The 17,741-nt window shown below is 33.9% G+C and overlaps 4 protein-coding genes across 5 annotated transcripts in view; all 4 read left to right on the plus strand.

The window, feature by feature from the left end:
• The first annotated feature begins 20 nt into the window (after nt 1-20).
• On the plus strand, nt 21-5,974 carry LOC124439490 (bifunctional coenzyme A synthase-like). Of its 2 annotated transcripts, XM_046989722.1 has the most exons (6): nt 21-60; nt 1,032-1,122; nt 3,029-3,564; nt 3,632-3,807; nt 4,441-4,633; nt 4,820-5,974. In XM_046989722.1, the coding sequence occupies exons 3-6, from the start codon at nt 3,047-3,049 to the stop codon at nt 5,523-5,525; spliced, it is 1,593 nt and encodes a 530-aa protein (XP_046845678.1). In that variant the 5' UTR covers nt 21-60; nt 1,032-1,122; nt 3,029-3,046; the 3' UTR covers nt 5,526-5,974. The 2 variants fall into 2 exon arrangements, with proteins under 2 accessions (XP_046845678.1, XP_046845679.1); XM_046989723.1 differs by lacking the exon at nt 21-60 and having other exon boundaries at nt 3,022-3,564.
• On the plus strand, nt 5,211-10,031 carry LOC124439497 (mirror-image polydactyly gene 1 protein-like). The gene is made up of 9 exons (XM_046989733.1): nt 5,211-5,229; nt 7,577-7,661; nt 7,826-7,955; nt 8,025-8,073; nt 8,258-8,428; nt 8,647-8,748; nt 9,042-9,136; nt 9,245-9,475; nt 9,705-10,031. Exons 2-9 carry the CDS (start codon nt 7,604-7,606, stop codon nt 9,766-9,768), a joined length of 900 nt encoding a protein of 299 aa, XP_046845689.1. The 5' UTR covers nt 5,211-5,229; nt 7,577-7,603; the 3' UTR covers nt 9,769-10,031.
• Nucleotides 9,994-17,681, plus strand: LOC124439376 (pre-mRNA-splicing factor CWC22 homolog). The gene is made up of 25 exons (XM_046989599.1): nt 9,994-10,004; nt 10,080-10,149; nt 10,238-10,299; nt 10,387-10,628; nt 10,708-10,771; nt 10,844-10,907; nt 11,266-11,330; nt 11,410-11,503; nt 12,518-12,571; nt 12,645-12,719; nt 12,820-12,880; nt 13,257-13,364; nt 13,434-13,496; nt 13,603-13,692; nt 13,921-14,008; nt 14,090-14,150; nt 14,223-14,300; nt 14,371-14,430; nt 14,511-14,603; nt 14,707-14,753; nt 14,820-14,900; nt 14,960-15,061; nt 15,369-15,505; nt 15,598-15,659; nt 17,328-17,681. Exons 1-24 carry the CDS (start codon nt 9,994-9,996, stop codon nt 15,645-15,647), a joined length of 1,920 nt encoding a protein of 639 aa, XP_046845555.1. The 3' UTR covers nt 15,648-15,659; nt 17,328-17,681.
• The window catches only part of LOC124439377 (nesprin-2-like), a 35,775-nt gene continuing 30,902 nt past the window's right edge, over nt 12,869-17,741 (plus strand). The window contains 2 exon segments of the mRNA XM_046989600.1: nt 12,869-12,880; nt 14,855-14,866. The gene's annotated coding sequence lies outside the window, so the exon portion shown is untranslated.

Consider the following 17,741-nt stretch of genomic DNA (forward strand, 5'->3'; position numbering starts at 1 on the left):
TGTAAAGGACTAAAGCAAGCATAATTTTCTTCACACGGTCGTCTTACTTCTAAAACGAAGGTAATTTCAGAAAAATTAAGCGATATTTTAGAATTACACTACCGACATAACAAATTAGCTAAAGCAGCATCTCGATAAAGTATGACTTAACATGCATGAGAAATCATATCTAAATTTATATACCAACTTTCTAACTATTGACAATAAGCTGCATGGTAAAGGAAAGCAAAGCCTGTTCAAAGGTATGGGAGTGGAGAAATAGCATACTTGTCTATGGAAAAAATGGGAATCTGTGAAAATTTATGTAGGGAGGATAGCATACCCAATTATTCATCACCTCCCTTCTTTGCTGACGAAACTTTTGACTAATCTCTGTGTGTCTAGCAAAATGTTGATAGTTGTATACAACAAACCGTTTTTTTAAAGTAAGAAAATTTGAAAAGTAAGCAAATGTTAAACACAGGAAGAATAAATTTACACACAGAGGAAGAACGCGACCGAATCTATTTTTGTGACATGTTGATTCATGCAACACAGTGTGATTTTAAAATTATACTTTTCATCATGTTTGTATAACAGTTTTAGAATTTACTTTATTGCATCCTTTACTGTTGTATATACAGTGCTTTTTTGATAAAAATTCATGATTTACAAAGTTTTATTCAATAACAAAGATTTTTTATAATATGAACTGACTTATGAAAGAATATACATGTATGGAATTTTTTATTAATGAAGGAAAAAATCCGTTCACACTTTCGAAAATCGTGTCTTAATCATTGGCATTCAAATTCTGTCTTAGATAGGTGATTCTCTATTCCTGAGTTAAAACTTGTGAAACTTTATAAAATTTAGGAGCAGTCCTTTGGAATTTGACTAATCTCAATGTTATTATGTACTCTGCATGAGGTTCTTATTTATGTATTTTTAATTCTATAACAATTGTTTTTAGTCAGTGATGTATACTCAGTTATATATCTAGAATGTTCTACATAGACGTCATTAATGTGTTTTAATATTGTTTGTTGAAGGAGAACCTGACTCACTCTTCATCTTCGTTCGTTATTCAGATGTTTTTATGTGACAAAACTCACAAGGATAAAAGCTTGATGTGACAATAAGGTATGAATTTTCATCACCATTTTTAATCTGATATGTATGTGGTCGCGTTATTTATATTAAATCTTTCATCCGTTTGTTGAGTATGTGACATGTAAAGAACTAAAGTAAGCATAATTTATTCACACGGTCGTCCTACTTCTAAAACGGAAGTAATTTTAGAAAAATTAAGCGATATTTTAGAACTACATTACTGACATAACAAATTAGCTAAAGCAACATCTTGATAAAGTATGACTGAACATACATGAGAAATCATATCTTAATTCATATACCAACTTTCTAACTATTGACTATAAGTTGCATGGTAAAGGAAAGCAAAGCTTGTTCAAAGGTATGGGAGTGGAGAAATAGCATACTTGTCTATGGAAAAAATGGGAATCTGTGAAAATTTATTTAGGGAGGATAGCATGTCCAATCATGCATCACCTCCCTTCTTTGCTGACACTTTTGACTAATCTCTGCGTGTCTAGCAAAATGTTGATAGTTGTATACAACAAACCGTTTTTTTTAAAGTAAGAAAATTTGAAAAGTAAGCAAATGTTAAACACAGGAAGAATGTATTTACACACAGAGAAAGAACGCGACAGAATCTATTTTTGTGACATGTTGATTCATGCAGCAAAGTGAGCTTTTAAAATTATACTTTTCATCATGTTTGTTCAACAGTTTTAAGGTTTACTTTTATTGCATCCTTTACTGTTGTATCTACAGTGTCTTTATTGATCATCAGTAATCATAATTGCGTGCAGTTGATGTTTGCCATATATTTATAATTTACAAAGTTTTATTCAATAACAACTATTTTTTATAATATGAACTGACTTATGCAAAAACATGCGTGTATGGAATTTTTGATTAATAATGGGAAAATCCAGTTACAGTTTCGAAAATCGTGTCTTAATCAATGACATTCAAATCCTGTTTTAGATAGGTGATTCTCTATTCCTGAGTTAAAACTTGTGAAACTTTATAAGCAAATCAATGTTTATTTCCATTCCAAATGAAAATCGTTTGAATGATTCTATAAGTGACTTTTAAAGCTATATTTAATACCACGACTGGAAAGTAGGTTTCATTTTTTGTTTCAAATTATCCACTATAAAAATTGCGGCTCTTACACGAAGAAAAGGTTTGATAATAAATAATTCTGTGTCAGTGATGCGCTTGACATTCACAAATGCCACGTCATGTGACATTTCATGTCAATAACTGTAAAATAAAATATAATCAAAAAAATATAATTGTAAAATTTCATGGGAATTGTTGACAGTATATAACATTTTCTATCTTTAAGGTCATATGTACATAATCCTAGAATAGGTCATAGAATATGTTTACATTCATATTCTACAAATGTAAAATAAAGATTAGGTTCCAAGGGTCAGAATGAAATCATGATAACGTATATATTTCATCATTAATCATTATTTTTTAATATAATTACACTTTAGTAAACAATACAATGTATAAATGTAAAGTAAAGATTATGTTCAAGTGGTCAAAATGAACGCCAGATAACGTACATATTTCATCATCATTCATTTTGCACGTAATTTATTCTTAGATGAACTTTGTTTTAGTATGTACACTGAGAAACTGAAATCAAGATACTTGTTTTGTTTTCCAACGTGTCTAACTGTTTTAGTTACTTGAATTAAATCGTGTAACAACTTAAAGTTGAGATATTTCACTGACTGTCAGGCCAGGCCCGCCGTGAGGTGATATGCAAGGGGGCATTGTGCCTTGGGCCAGTAAAACAATAGACGCCGGCGTCTCCCCATTCGGACACATGAAAATTGCAAAATTGAAGTTTGTAGAAAAAGTAATGAATGATTTGTGTATTATTTGTACTTTTCTTACGTTATCTCATCATGCAGAAGACATTCATCAATTGTTAAGTTTTTAGAATTTCTCGTATCAAAGAATGGCCCAGACTGGTGTACTCATTTTACGGCCTTACAGGAATGAAATAGGACGGCTGTTTCAAAGTTTGAAGGCATGTTCCCACTACGTGCAACGTGTTCTGTACGTTGATTTCAACTGTATTTCACTTTTTGAACCCGACGGCACTGTCGGGGGAACATTATGTCGACAGGAAATGTATTCAGTGATGGAAATGGTTTATAAATCCAAAGCAAAGGAATTAGAGAAGCTTGACATAAGGTTTTTACTTGAAAGCAGAAGAAGTACTTCGTCAGCATCAGCAACTTGTGAACGCCGAACTTTCAGCCATAATTTGGATGTTGGACTTCTGTATACTTCGTATCAAAATCAGATCAACGTCGAGATGTTATGCAATAGATATGGCTTTAGAAATATAGATTCATTACAGTTCCTTGATGATAACATGTACAGCAACGCTGGATTGACAGACGAACTGCTAGAACAAGACAAAGAAGTGAAGGAGTACGATACTGTTGCCGTTAAAGGCACATTTGACAGGTAATGAAATTTTAGAGGGAATTTAGTCATGAAAGCCTCAAAAAATAATGTTTTTATTTTACATCAGAATCCATAATGGTCACAGGCTACTGCTGAGTACGTCCTGCTTTTTGGCAATGTCAAAAATTGTTGTTGGTGTTAGTAACGACTTTTTATTGGTCAATAAAACCTTACTGGAACTTATCGAACCATTGGATTTACGTATGAAGAATGTTACAGAATTTATTGAAGATATTAAGCCTGGTAATGCCTCCTGTCAATGTTATGAAGAGACTTGAGGTTTCGTAAGCCCTCTTGTCAATTTCGGAAGGATTTGAAGTGTATGCCTACCGCTGTCAATGTTGAGTAGTGGATTGAGGTGTTGGTCAACCCCCTGTCAATGTTTGGGAGGGGGTTGGGGTGTTTGCCTACCCCTGGGTGTTGGTCAACTCCTACTCAATGTTGGGGAAGGAATTGAGGTGTTGGTCAACCCCCTGTCAATATTGGGGAGTGGGTTGGGTGTTTGCCTACCCTTTGGTTTTACGTCAACTAGTCAATGTTGGGGAAGGAATTGAGGTGTTTGTCTACCCCTGTCAATTTTGCGAAGGGAGTTGAGTAGTTAGGAATCCCCTGTCAATGTTGGGAAGTGGGTTGAAGTGTTGGCCTACCTCATTAATTATGGGGAGGGGGGCTGAGGTGTTTGTCATGACTATGAACTTTTCCATCAAGAGTAGGTTTTCAAATGAAAATTTTGATGAAGCGAACCTTAACTTTCTAAAGAGATGATGATTTTATTCTCTGCCTCAAGCCTTTCAAAATGGCTTTTGTAGTCCGACTTAGTGATGCATAGTGTGCTTTCAAATATTCATCCACGAATATTTTTCATTTTGTGCTTAGGTCTTGTTAAAGATATAGTCCCATTATGTGACCCTGCTGGTCCCACAAAAACAGATGCAACTATTGATTGCTTGGTCGTTAGTGATGAATCACGGAATAGTGGGCAAGTAGTGAATATATTACGGAAGGATGCAAATTTGCCTGAAGTGGAATTGTTCTCCATTGATCTTGTCAGTAATGAAGATGTCCAAAGGTATACTTTATAAATGAACCTGAAGTATGATCTCCTGATGACAAAGATGATAATGATGATACTCCACTGCTAATATATTCCTTATATATATTTACGTAAAACTTACGTTTTAAACCTGTATCATCTTTGATATATCATCAACACATTTCACGATTGCGCCTGATATGACTACTCTGTGTCTTGTAGCTCAAATGCTTCAAAACTCAGTTCCACAGCAAGGAGATACAATGATCTTGGTGTGCTCATTCGCCCTCCAAAAAGAAATTCTTCTCATTCAGTGGTGTACGTTATTGGTTTGACTGGTGGAATTGCTAGTGGAAAATCTTCTATAGCTAAACGTCTTGAAAAGCTTGGCGCACAAATATTATCTGCGGATTTAGTTGGTCATTCGGTTTACGAACCAGGAACTGAGGCATTTAACGAAATCATTGATGATTTTGGCGTGGGTATTTTGAATAAGGACGGATTCATTGATCGAAAAAAATTGGGTAGCATTGTGTTCGATGACAGCCTTAAACTTCAAAAGCTCAATGCTATTGTTTGGCCGGCTATTATGAAAATAATTAAGCTTTGGATCGAGGAAATTTCTAAGAAAGGTGATCAGGTCTGCGTAATTGAAGCTGCTTTGCTTTTAGAAGCTGGTTGGGATGAGGTAGTTGATGAGATTTGGGTGTGTATCATTCCTGAGGTGGAAGCCATTAAACGCCTTGGAGATAGAAATGGATTGTCGATTGATGAAGCAAAAAAAAGACTTTCAAATCAGATAACCAATAAGGACCGTGTTTCTCAAGCAAATATTGTATTGAGCACTCAGTGGGCCCCTGAATACACTCAAAAACAAGTTGAGAAAGCTTGGGAAGGCTTACATAAACGAATTAAGGTTTCGCGATAAGATTTACTGTTTGTCGAGCTCAGGAAAAGGTTTAATGATCTCCTTTTCTTCGTTTGCTATTTGTAGCATCTAAATCAACACGAAACCACAATAAATGAACTAGAAGAAAGCTATATTTTAAATCAATTTTTTACACATTTTTTGTCAACCATTTGTGCTTGAATATCTATGCTAAAGTGTCGTTATTTCTGAAGAAGAATTGACGATATGGTGGGTAGGGCAAAGCTTGCAAACGACTTTGCGAACAAAGATTGTTTTTTTGCACTTTGACAAACTTCTCGAAGAGACGGCAACTTAAGCAGAATTTGAGCAAATCTGTTTGTTTTCTCTGGATATGAACATTTGATATAGTCTTTAAGACAACGTATTCCTTGGTTGAGGCTTTCCTCGACGGCATCGTAGTCGCGTAATTTCGAACAAAATTCTATAAAAAAAAACAGTCGTTAAAATATGTCGTTACATTTGTCTTTGCTTTAATTTTCATTCAAGGAAGAAAAACTTTTGGTTTGAATTCTTTTCTTCTTTTGTATTGGAATATCTTACCCTGCGTAAATAGCAGTATGGCACTAATACACGCAAACTCGGCCATATCTAGTTGTAAAGTCTGTAGTTTTCGAGCGTACATTAAAAGCATAGCAACCCATTGACCAATGACAACATGCGACTGATAGTCGACATGCCAAACAACCTCCTTTGCAAATACGACAAAACCTTGATGAGGACTTGATCTTTGGCAAATTCTAAATACCCACAATTCCAAGGCTGCTATTATGAATAAGAAAGAATATTGTCATTATTCAATAAATCTTTCCTCCGTATAGAGGAGGAAACCAACACTAAAAAATAGACATAATGAACGGCACTACTTTCCGAATGGAATTATATTTAAATTACCTTCGCTGAGGAGACTTATTTGATCATCAATATTCAAGGTGTTGAATCTTGAAAGCTGATTTGCCCATTTTATAATCATTCGAAGTTCTTGAACGGCAACTTCCATAAGAATTTCCACCGTATGAAAGTGATAAAGGTCGGGTAAAGTTAGCGAGTTTTCGTTCTGTCTGTGAAAAAATGAAGAAGATAGACATCGACTATGTAGCGTGCGTTTCTATTGTTTTAAAAGAGACCTACTTCATCGAAGGGACGCAATCTGGTCTGGCCTGGATGAATTCCAATATCATTTGAGAAGAACCATATGTTTCTTTGTGCTCTTTTAAAGTTAGCAAGGACTTTATTCTTGGCCGCCCTCCTGGTGCCCGGTCTTCTCGAACAGCTAGGTTAAGAGAGAAAGTGTTTAAATTACAATACCATGTATACTTGAAACCACACTCCAAAGCTCCTTATAGTACGCTTGAACCTCGCTATAGAGGAAAAGTACTAATTTAAATTAGGGAGCCTGGGTACGAGACTGGCTTGCGTGTTGAATGTGTATGTATCTTTCGTCAATGTTTCGGTCAATGTAATTCACTACTTTTTCACTCCTTTGTTAATTTTACCTTCTTTGAGCATTCCGAGCTTAACGCATTTCTTAAAACGACAGTATTGACATCTAATTCGGTTGCTTTTATCGATTACACATTCACTCTCCTCGACACAAATGTACTGAAGTTGTTTTTGAATCGTTCTTTTAAAGAAGCTCTTGCATCCTTCGCAACTTTTAACTCCGTAATGAAAGCCCGATGCTTTGTCACCGCAAACTGCGCATATGCGTGCACTTTTCACCGACACTATTGACTTCATAGCAAAACTTTCTTTGCGGTCTATGTCTGTAAACAAAAAATAAAGTAAATTACTTGGGGTGTCTCAAGCAATGCGATAATATATAATGTTATTTTTTAATAATTTTTTTGCCCAGCTTTCCAAGAGTGACCGTGATTCAGGGTTGTTTACTGTGTGCACAAAATTTTCGTTTTCAATGAATAAACTGATGGAGGAAAAGTCTGCTGTAATATCGTTCTCAGATAATTCTCCATTGACGATTTTATTTTACTATTATAAGGAAATTTTAGTCTCTTCAGTAAAATTTTTTCTACTTTTTTTTCAAAAATTAGACTGAGTCAAAATTAGAAGCTACACGAATGCACAATGACGAGATAAGTTTGGAGGCCGAAGCTAAAATAGCAGCCAAAGGTGCAGGTAATTGCATAAGTTTAGAACTCTGTTATCAATATTGGTCAGAGTTTTAGAAAACACCAATTTTGATATTGCTTATAAATAATATGTACCTATCTATGAACTTTTATGTACATAGTCAATACTCCACTTCAGATTTATTAGTATTTATAGATAGTATTTTTTAGCTCTTGTAGAAAAGATCTATAAAGCACAAAAGGAACGCGATGCCGCAGTATTATCACGACTGCGGTTGGCAAATGAAGAACGTGATGAAGTTTTAGCTAGGATGAAACGACTTGAACAGGAACAACAGGGGTTAGCAGAAACTTAATGCATTTGACAAACTGACATGTTATACACACATAAAATCGTATGAATTTTTAGATTTGATTCTGGTGTTGACTCTATCTTTGATGATGATGAGGATGATTTGGTGAGAGGAAATCTAAAACTGTTATTCCATACTATAATGCACATTATGTATTTACAACAGATATATTTTTAAGATTTGTAAGTGTATTTCAGCTCAACCTAAAGTCGCATTTACTCTCTGTAATGATTCATGTGCTTATGTCTCTAGCATTGTATTAAATATTTATACTTTGCTTCACTTTCAGACAATGAAGGATCTATTTAAGAAACTTGTAGATTCAGAGTCTGGAGCAAGTATCAGCAAGCATGGTGATTTAATACTAGCAAAGTACAAGAAACATGGAAAAGGAAGACAAGTTATGGCAGCTGAAGAAATTCAGGCTTTGATTGATGAACGTGATGATGCACTTTACAAAGTAAGTTTCGTTTGGTCGAAGTCGTTTCTTTAATATGTACGCTCGAGCAACAGTTCTTGTAAGACCAATACCAGTACTTGCTGCAATTTGAAATGAGTATGAATTTCAGCTATAGTTTGGTCAGATAAAGGTTTGGACTTACTTTAATACGGGCGCGTTACAAAATGAAATGAAAGAACGGTGTGATATTTGTATTACAATATCGTATTTTGCTGTAGGTTAGAGCGCTTGAGAAGGAGGTACAATCAAAACAAGAGGAAATGGAAATGATGAAACAACAGTTTCAATTTGCTGAGAAGACCAGAATTAAGTCCGGACAAGTAAGTATATACTCCGCCAAACGTGTTCAGGACCAACCTTTTTTTATCTCAATCATGCATGTAACACATATATAAGTTGTGCGGAAAAGCGTCATTGATTTCATTCAAATCTTAGTTATCATGCTCATAAGTTAAAATTACAAAAAGTTAAATTTTTACCGAGGTGATATATTTTGATATTTGCGACAATGCTACTGCAGTAGGTTTTACGTAACTTTATCACACGTGATCAATTGTTATGGAATATTTTCATGATGTATAAAAATTGATCATAATTGATACAATGTAACCAGGCACAATTGATGGCTGCCCAACAAGAAAAAGATGAATCACAACTGAGAATTAAAGAACTTGAAGAAGAAGTCCAGAACTATCGTGTTCGTTACAGGTCATTGCTGGTCAATTGTTCAATAAATTAAATTTTTGTACTAATCAAATTATGTAGCAATTTCAAGAGAAAGAACACCTTGAGAAGAATTCAGCTTCTTTTATACAGTTTACATAGGTCGCTGTCGCAAGAACAGACATTGAGAGATCAGTTTAATGCGACAATGAATTCTTTTGAAACGAAACTGAACGAACGTGAGAAAGATCTTGTAGTAGCACAAAACAACACAAAAGAGTTGGTCGCACGACTCCAAGCAATCTCCAAAGAAAGAGATGAGCTCAGTCTCCAACTTTCTCAAGCTTTAAGTAATCACAAAAAGGAAAAGGAAAGAACAGAAAAGTGGGTCTTAAAAATCTTTTTATTTTATTTTCTTAAACTTCTTTATGATTCAGTGGGTGGAAAATAATACCAATGCGTCCAAATGAAGATAGAGATAGGTATAGCTTTGTAAAGATATAAAGGAAATATTGTTTTTACTCTAAAGAAGCTTGCCTTGTAGTTGATATCTCGATCTATTTCACCAATTCCTACGAGTAAGAGAGTTTAATAAATGATTTTTTGTCTTTAGGCTGGAAAGACTTGTGTCAGTCCTCCGAAAAAGAATAACTAATTCCGGAAACCAAACACTTTAATTTAACTATTCTAAATGTAAATATTTTTGTACAGAATTATATGTTTGTATCAAATATTTTATTTTTCCGCAAGACTTTAAAATTAAAACATAAAACCAATCTAACATGAAGTAGTGGGAAGAACATCAAGAAACCAACATGGCGGACTATAAACTTTAGACTTTAGGATAATTCTTGGCTTTCTTCGTTTATATAAAGTACTCATTACTCTTTTGACTATTCATAATGCCTACAAGGTAATTAAAATAATTTATGGGATTTAATTTGTATTTTTACTGGAATATTTATTTATAATAATTTGTTTAAAACAGTGATATTGAAGAGCAACGTCGAAGTCGTGATTTTCGGGAGTCTCATGGCTCAAGCTCGTCTTCTAGGCGTGTAAGTTCTTCAGGATTTCCATCAAAAATTGACACTAAAATTTCTTAAAAGCATCTAGATGTTAAGTTTCATAAATTCATTGTTTTAGCCTAAAAGGAAGCATTATGAAGGTCAAGAAAAGAGAAAAAGTCCTGGACGAAATTATGAAAGGTGGAAGAAATGATAATTGCAGTCATTTTTTTTCTGCTTATTTTTACATACGCGTAGTAATTGTGGTAGTATTTTTTTGAAATCTAGAGAACTTGTTGTCAATCTTAGTTTATTTAACACTAGGTCAAAAGAACGAAGATCACGTGACGAGAAAAGAAGTAAAATGGATGACGAGAAAAGAAGTAGAATGGATGACGAGAATGTCAAAGAAAATGTTCTCGATAAAGAAAATCGTAAGCATAACCTTGTTAAGGGTTCTGATGAACAAGAGAAAAAAGATGTTACCACCAAGAAGAAGGAAAAAACAGATTCAATTTTCACAAGAGCAGGTTATTTAACCGTACAAACAAATTATTGCCAAGCTGCAACTTCATTTGTTCATGATATGCATGTATGTATGATTTTTAGGAGGTGCTTATATACCTCCTGCTAAACTAAAAATGTTACAAGAACAGATTGAAGATAAAAGCAGGTAAATTTTTGTACTCATTCCAAACCAACACATATATATATTGTGGTTTTTCTTTGTTGTTTTTCTAATAAGTGCTGAGTATCAAAGAATCAGTTGGGAGGCTTTGAAAAAGAGTATTAATGGTCTCATCAATAAGGTGTGAGGCTGAATATGTAATATCTTAAATTTTCTTTAAGATAAGTGACAATATTACTTGTAATCAGTGTGCGAATTAGTTCAGAAAAAACGATGTGCAATTTCTTTGACAAAAGTGTTTCTTCAGAGGCATAATCAAATCGATATTAAGATAATTATTATATAGCGCTAATTGCTAAATTAATATTTTTAAACGTGAAGAAATTCATATGATTTACGACAGTGTTTTTCGTTAAAACCGCTGGTTTTTGCACATTGTTTGAAAAAGTGATGTGCAATTGTTTTCATTTTAGCTAAAATGATGTGCAAATTGCACATTGCACACCGTTAATTCGCACACTGCTTGTAATACTTTTTAGGTTAACACATCTAATCTTGGAAACATTGTTCGTGAACTGTTCCAAGAAAACATAGTTCGTGGCAGGTAAAGCTTTATAGTTAAGTTGAATTTTTTATATTTTCTGTACTTTTGACTTGATTGTAACTTCATTTGGTTTGTCTAGAGGTTTGCTTGCCCAATCTATTATCAAAGCTCAGTCAAGTTCTCCTACTTTTACTCATGTTTATGCGGCTCTTGTGTCAGTCATAAATACCAAGGTGTGTAAAAAATTTGATAACATTTTTTCTGGTCCAACCTTAATATGACTCAAGTCAATCAATATTGATGTTTATCATAATTTGTGCAGAAAAAAATTAGAAAACATATGTATGTGTGAAAATAACATTATTTACCAGGTTTTTATTGTTTGTGCAGCAGCTATATAACTTTGCATGCATTTTATGTAGCTTCTTATGTATGTGACTTTGTATGTGTCAATGAGGTAATTTAAATAAAAGTCTCTTCACAGTTTCCAAAGATTGGTGAGCTCATTTTGAGAAGATTAATTTTACTTTTCAGAAGATCATATAAACGAAATACCAAGGTACCTTTTAAAAAATAAATAATTAACGTTTTTTATTGTAGATTTACGTACGGTTAGATTTTCATACGGTTAGATTTTCATAAAAACTCAAATTCTCTTTATGAATTAATTTTCCTAGCATGTTTAATATAAGTCAAACATTTCTATGTATGATAGTTATATATATATATTTATTATACAACCTACAAATGTAAACCACTGTGTTCTGGAATGTTTTGATAATTATATTCAGAAAACTACTTTATATAGAAGGATGTTTCTACTTGAATGCTACTTCATGCCAACAATCGAAGTCTGCATTGTGACTAGAATCTAGTCCCTTTGTACATGATTGAGTTATCATATTATAAAAATTACAGCTCAACTTGTCACAAGTAAATGAATAGCCATGATTAATTAATGACAAAACATAGAGCAAAAATTCGTTCTCACTCAATCTCATTTTTCCGAAGATGTCCACTGTGATGAATTGTCAATAAATACCTTCTTTATGTTTTGTTTGAAAATATATATTACCTCTGTTATGATTGAGTTATAGTTTACAAGTGACGTATAAAATACTTAATTTAACCTTTGACCAGTTTGTCTAAGGTGATAAAAAAGTGTATTCTTTCTTGTCTACAGTTGTTCCTATTGTCTGCAAGATACAACTATTTCTGACAACCATGACATCCTATTTACCTTTTAGGCAATTTGCTTATCTGCAACAAGATTTATAGCTCATTTGGTGAACCAACAAGTTGTAAGTTGATGATGATTGTTCAGTTGTGCTCAATCAAAAGTTTTTAATCAAAAGAGTTTTTGTTGCTTTTTAGGCTCATGAAATTTTGGCTTTAGAAATTCTTACTTTGCTTCTTCAATCACCCACAGATGACAGCGTGGAACTGTCTGTAAGTTTCTAGTACAAATACTTTTGTATATTCTCAATAATGTTGCATGCCTAGAGATAGTGGTACCTAGAGTTTTTCTGATAAAGATAATTATTTATAGATTGCATTTCTTAAAGAATGTGGTATGAAACTCACTGATGTTTCTCCTCGTGGTATCAATGGTAAAAAACGATTTTATTAAAAAAATTTTTCATAGTTGTAATTCAAATACATTTCACCGTGTGTCTCAACTTCAGCTGTTTTTGAACGTCTGCGAAGCATTTTACACAACTCAGACATTGAGAAGCGTGTCCAATACATGGTAGAAGTCATGTTTGCCATAAGAAAAGATGGATTTAAGGTATGGTTCTTTTATTGTTTTGTCATGGTCGTTTATAACTTCTCTAAATGCTTAACTGTGAATTAACAGTAATATTTCACTTATGGAAGTGAAGGATTTGTCTTGTGACAGCTATTTGTGCTGTTTGTAGTTATTTTAGATGATGTGAAGGAGGTTTATTCATTCATGACGTCATCAACTTTATTTTATGTTGTGAGTTAAGGATCATCCAGCAGTTATTGAAGAACTTGATGTTGTTGATGAATCTGATCAAATTACTCATTTATTACGACTTGAAGAGGCAGGAAAAACGGAAGACATACTTAGTAAGGAAAAACTTTACATGCGTACCGCACACACATCGGCGATTTAATGTTTTGATTTTCCTTTCTCAGATATATTTAAGTTTGATCCAGACTACTTAGCTAATGAGGAGAAATACAAACAAATCAAGAAAGGTTAGATTTGTCTTTTAAATTTGTTATTTTTGTCAGCTTTTGTTTGCCATGAATGATGTTCTATTTACATGAATGATAATGTTTGATTTGGTTTATTTTCTTTAAGAATTACTTGGTGAAGGTGATGATGATGATGATGATGAATCAGATAATGGTGATTCTGAAAGTGGTGATGAAGACAGTGATGATGTTGAAGGTAATATTGAAGTACAAGTATTAATGAAATATACCATATAATATAAAAATGATGTACAATATTGGTCACAATCAACCTGTGTCAATGTTTAGCAACCTCTGTCCATATCTACCCAGCACTTCTTGTCATTCCTACATATCTTCAACATCAAACACATAAAAACCGGTCTATATGTGTTGTAAACCACCTGGATGGAAAAAATCAAACATGCATATTCCGTTTTTACAGAAGAAAGCGAGAAGATTGATATTCTAGATCAAACAGAAACCAATCTAGTTTCATTACGTCGAACGGTCTATCTTACCATTCAATCAAGGTAACTAATGTGTAGAGTTCGTGTGTGGGTCGTAGTAAGATATTTGATGATACCGCTGACAACATGTGCAATTTGTTGCAGTTTAGATTTTCAAGAGTGCGCTCATAAAATGATGAAAATGAATATACAACCAAGTCAAATGGTACGTCATCTTGACCGTTGAAGTTTGAAATCTTTCCACTTTTTGTGTCATTCGTATTTACTTACGTTACAGGGTGAAGTATGTAATATGATTATTGACTGCTGTGCTCAACAACGATCGTACGAAAAATTCTTTGGTTTACTTGGACAGGTATTATTTCTTCAAAGATGTGTCCAACTTTTATTATTTAATACGCATTACTTTTGTCTTTTTTGTGTAGAGATTTTGTCAACTGAAGAAGGAATATGTGGATGAATTTGTACGGCTTTTCAAAGACCAAGTTAGTTGGGGTTTTTTTGGGGAGGGGGTTCTTGAATGTCTTGATGAAGCAATGGTGACTTTTTTTGTATTTGATGTTAGTACGATACAATACACAGGCTGGAGACCAACAAATTAAGGAATGTTGCCAAGTTTTTCAGTCATCTTCTATACACAGACGCCATACCCTGGACTGTGAGCTCATCATGTTACAATTTATAGTTTTTCTTGAATATATCGTTCACCTGTGATTTGCTATGTTAATTTCAGCGTAAAATCACAGCATGTTTTCTTTAAGGTTTTGGCTGATATAAATTTGAATGAAGAAGACACGACGTCATCGAGGTGCTTTTATGATGATGTCATAGTTTTGGTGACGTCATTTTTAAGTGTTTTCTGTTGTCTATTTAGTCGTATATTCATAAAGATATTGTTCCAAGAGTTAGCTGAATACATGGGTTTGCCAAAGCTCAATGAAAGACTAAAAGATCCGTATGTTAGTTTTGTTGATTATTTTTGTAGATTTATTTTAACATCTTTTTTTTATTTAGAACTTTAGAGATGTACTTTGAGGGCTTGTTCCCGCGAGATAATCCACGAAACACGCGATTTGCCGTCAATTTTTTCACTGCTATAGGTCTTGGTGGGCTTACGTAAGTGCTACGTTTATTTATGAAGGGGATTGTTGGGAATGTTAGTTGATAATCTGACGCATGAAGTGGATTTTTGGGAATGTTAGTTGATAATCCGACGCATGAAGGGGATTTTTTAGAATGTTAGTTGATAATCTGACGCATGAAGGGGGATTGTTGGGAATGTTAGTTGATAATCTGACGCATGAATGGAAGATTGTTGGGAAAGTTAAATGATAATCTGACGCATGAAGGGGGGATTGTTGGGAATGTTAGATGATAATCTGACGCATCGATAAACGTTTTTAATGTATACGCTTATTTATAGAGATGGTCTTCGTGAACATTTAAAAAAAGTTCCTAAAAAAACACAGCTTGTAGATAAGTCGTCGGACTCATCGGATTCTAGTGACAATAGTGAAAGCAGTTCGGATGACTCAAGTACTGATTCAACCAACACTGATGGTACGTGCTTTTGCCGTATTACATGACGTCTCGTCATTTCATGTCCACTATTGTGTAAATTTATCTACAGTTTTTACTCTTTTACTGTTTAGAAAGCTCTTCATCTGATGATCGTAGACGAACAAAAAAGAGGAGAAAGTAAATCAAGGACATGGTATGTTTTGTATCCATATTTGTTAGTTATCCAATCTTCCATGTTTTTTTGTTATCCATATTCACCTATATTTAACCACCGCTACCCATGTAAATTGTCGCATTCAGTTACGCTTCCATACAACCATGTTTTTGTTATCCATATTCACCTATATTTAACCACTGCTACCCATGAAAATTGTCGCATTCAGTTACGCTTCCATACAACCATGTTTTGTTATCCATATTCACCTATATTTAACCACTGCTACCATGTAAATTGTATTCATTGTTCCATTCCCGCATCCATATTCCTTATATCCACCACCTTATTTTCCCATTATCCATTCAGTTACGCTTCCATTCAACCATGTTTTGTTATCCATATTCACCTATATTTAACCACTGCTAGCCATGTAAATTGTCGCATTCAGTTACGCTTCCATACAACCATGTTTTTGTTATCCATATTCACCTATATTTAACCACTGCTACCCATGTAAATTGTTGCATTCAGTTACGCTTCCATACAACCATGTTTTTGTTATCCATATTCACCTATATTTAACCACTGCTAGCCATGTAAATTGTTGCATTCAGTTACGCTTCCATACAACCATGTTTTTGTTATCCATATTCACCTATATTTAACCACTGCTAGCCATGTAAATTGTTGCATTCAGTTACGCTTCCATACAACCATGTTTTTGTTATCCATATTCACCTATATTTAACCACCTTAGCCATGTAAATTGTCCATTCAGTTACGCTTCCATACAACCATGTTTTGTTATCCATATTCACCTATATTTAACCACTGCTAGCCATGTAAATTGTTGCATTCAGTTACGCTTCCATACAACCATGTTTTTGTTATCCATATTCACCTATATTTAACCACTGCTACCCATGTAAATTGTTGCATTCAGTTACGCTTCCATACAACCATGTTTTGTTATCCATATTCACCTATATTTAACCACTGCTACCCATGTAAATTGTTGCATTCAGTTACGCTTCCATACAACCATGTTTTGTTATCCATATTCACCTATATTTAACCACTGCTAGCCATGTAAATTGTTACATTCAGTTACGCTTCCATACAACCATGTTTTGTTATCCATATTCACCTATATTTAACCACTGCTAGCCATGTAAATTGTTACATTCAGTTACGCTTCCATACAACCATGTTTTGTTATCCATATTCACCTATATTTAACCACCGCTACCCATGTAAATTGTTGCATTCAGTTACGCTTCCATACAACCATGTTTTTGTTATCCATATTCACCTATATTTAACCACTGCTACCCATGTAAATTGTTGCATTCAGTTACGCTTCCATACAACCATGTTTTGTTATCCATATTCACCTATATTTAACCACTGCTACCCATGTAAATTGTTGCATTCAGTTACGCTTCCATACAACCATGTTTTTGTTATCCATATTCACCTATATTTAACCACTGCTACCCATGTAAATTGTTGCATTCAGTTACGCTTCCATACAACCATGTTTTTGTGTACACGTCGAAAAATGTCCACGTTGTTTGTTTTCAAAATCGAACAGCTAACAGAAAATTCTCATTCAAAAAGAAACATAGTTGTGCTCTTTCATATTTAAGTTGAGGAATTCCTAACTGCCATCTCCATTTAATCCATTTCTTTGTTATATTATAGTCGCTGTTCGTCTTTGTTCATTCATAATGAATGACAAATTACATTAACACGACATGCTTATTGCATCCAGTGTTGATGGAATGAGATTATTTTTGGAGGAAGATGAAGAAAATTGAAGCTCTGAACGAGTTAGTTGCTGAAACTCTTTTGACGTACTTACCTTTTTAATGTATGGCCGCTGTGCAAAATTGTCCAGCTCAATATAGAAAAAACGGTACGCGGTGCGTGCATTTGCTTGCTTTCCAAAGATTCGTGCCCAAAAGTTGTTGAACATCCAATTACATTTGTATAATGTTTTGAGATATTTACGATTTGGTGACGAGCAAATATATTTTAGACTACACGTCATAGTAATCTTGTTTATGGATATATGGAAATTTATACGTTTATTTGCGCACATTATGTACTTTTACT

The sequence above is a fragment of the Xenia sp. Carnegie-2017 genome, unplaced genomic scaffold (assembly GCF_021976095.1).
Source record: "Xenia sp. Carnegie-2017 unplaced genomic scaffold, XeniaSp_v1 HiC_scaffold_19, whole genome shotgun sequence".
In the NCBI taxonomy this organism is placed as follows: Eukaryota; Metazoa; Cnidaria; class Anthozoa; order Malacalcyonacea; family Xeniidae; genus Xenia; species Xenia sp. Carnegie-2017.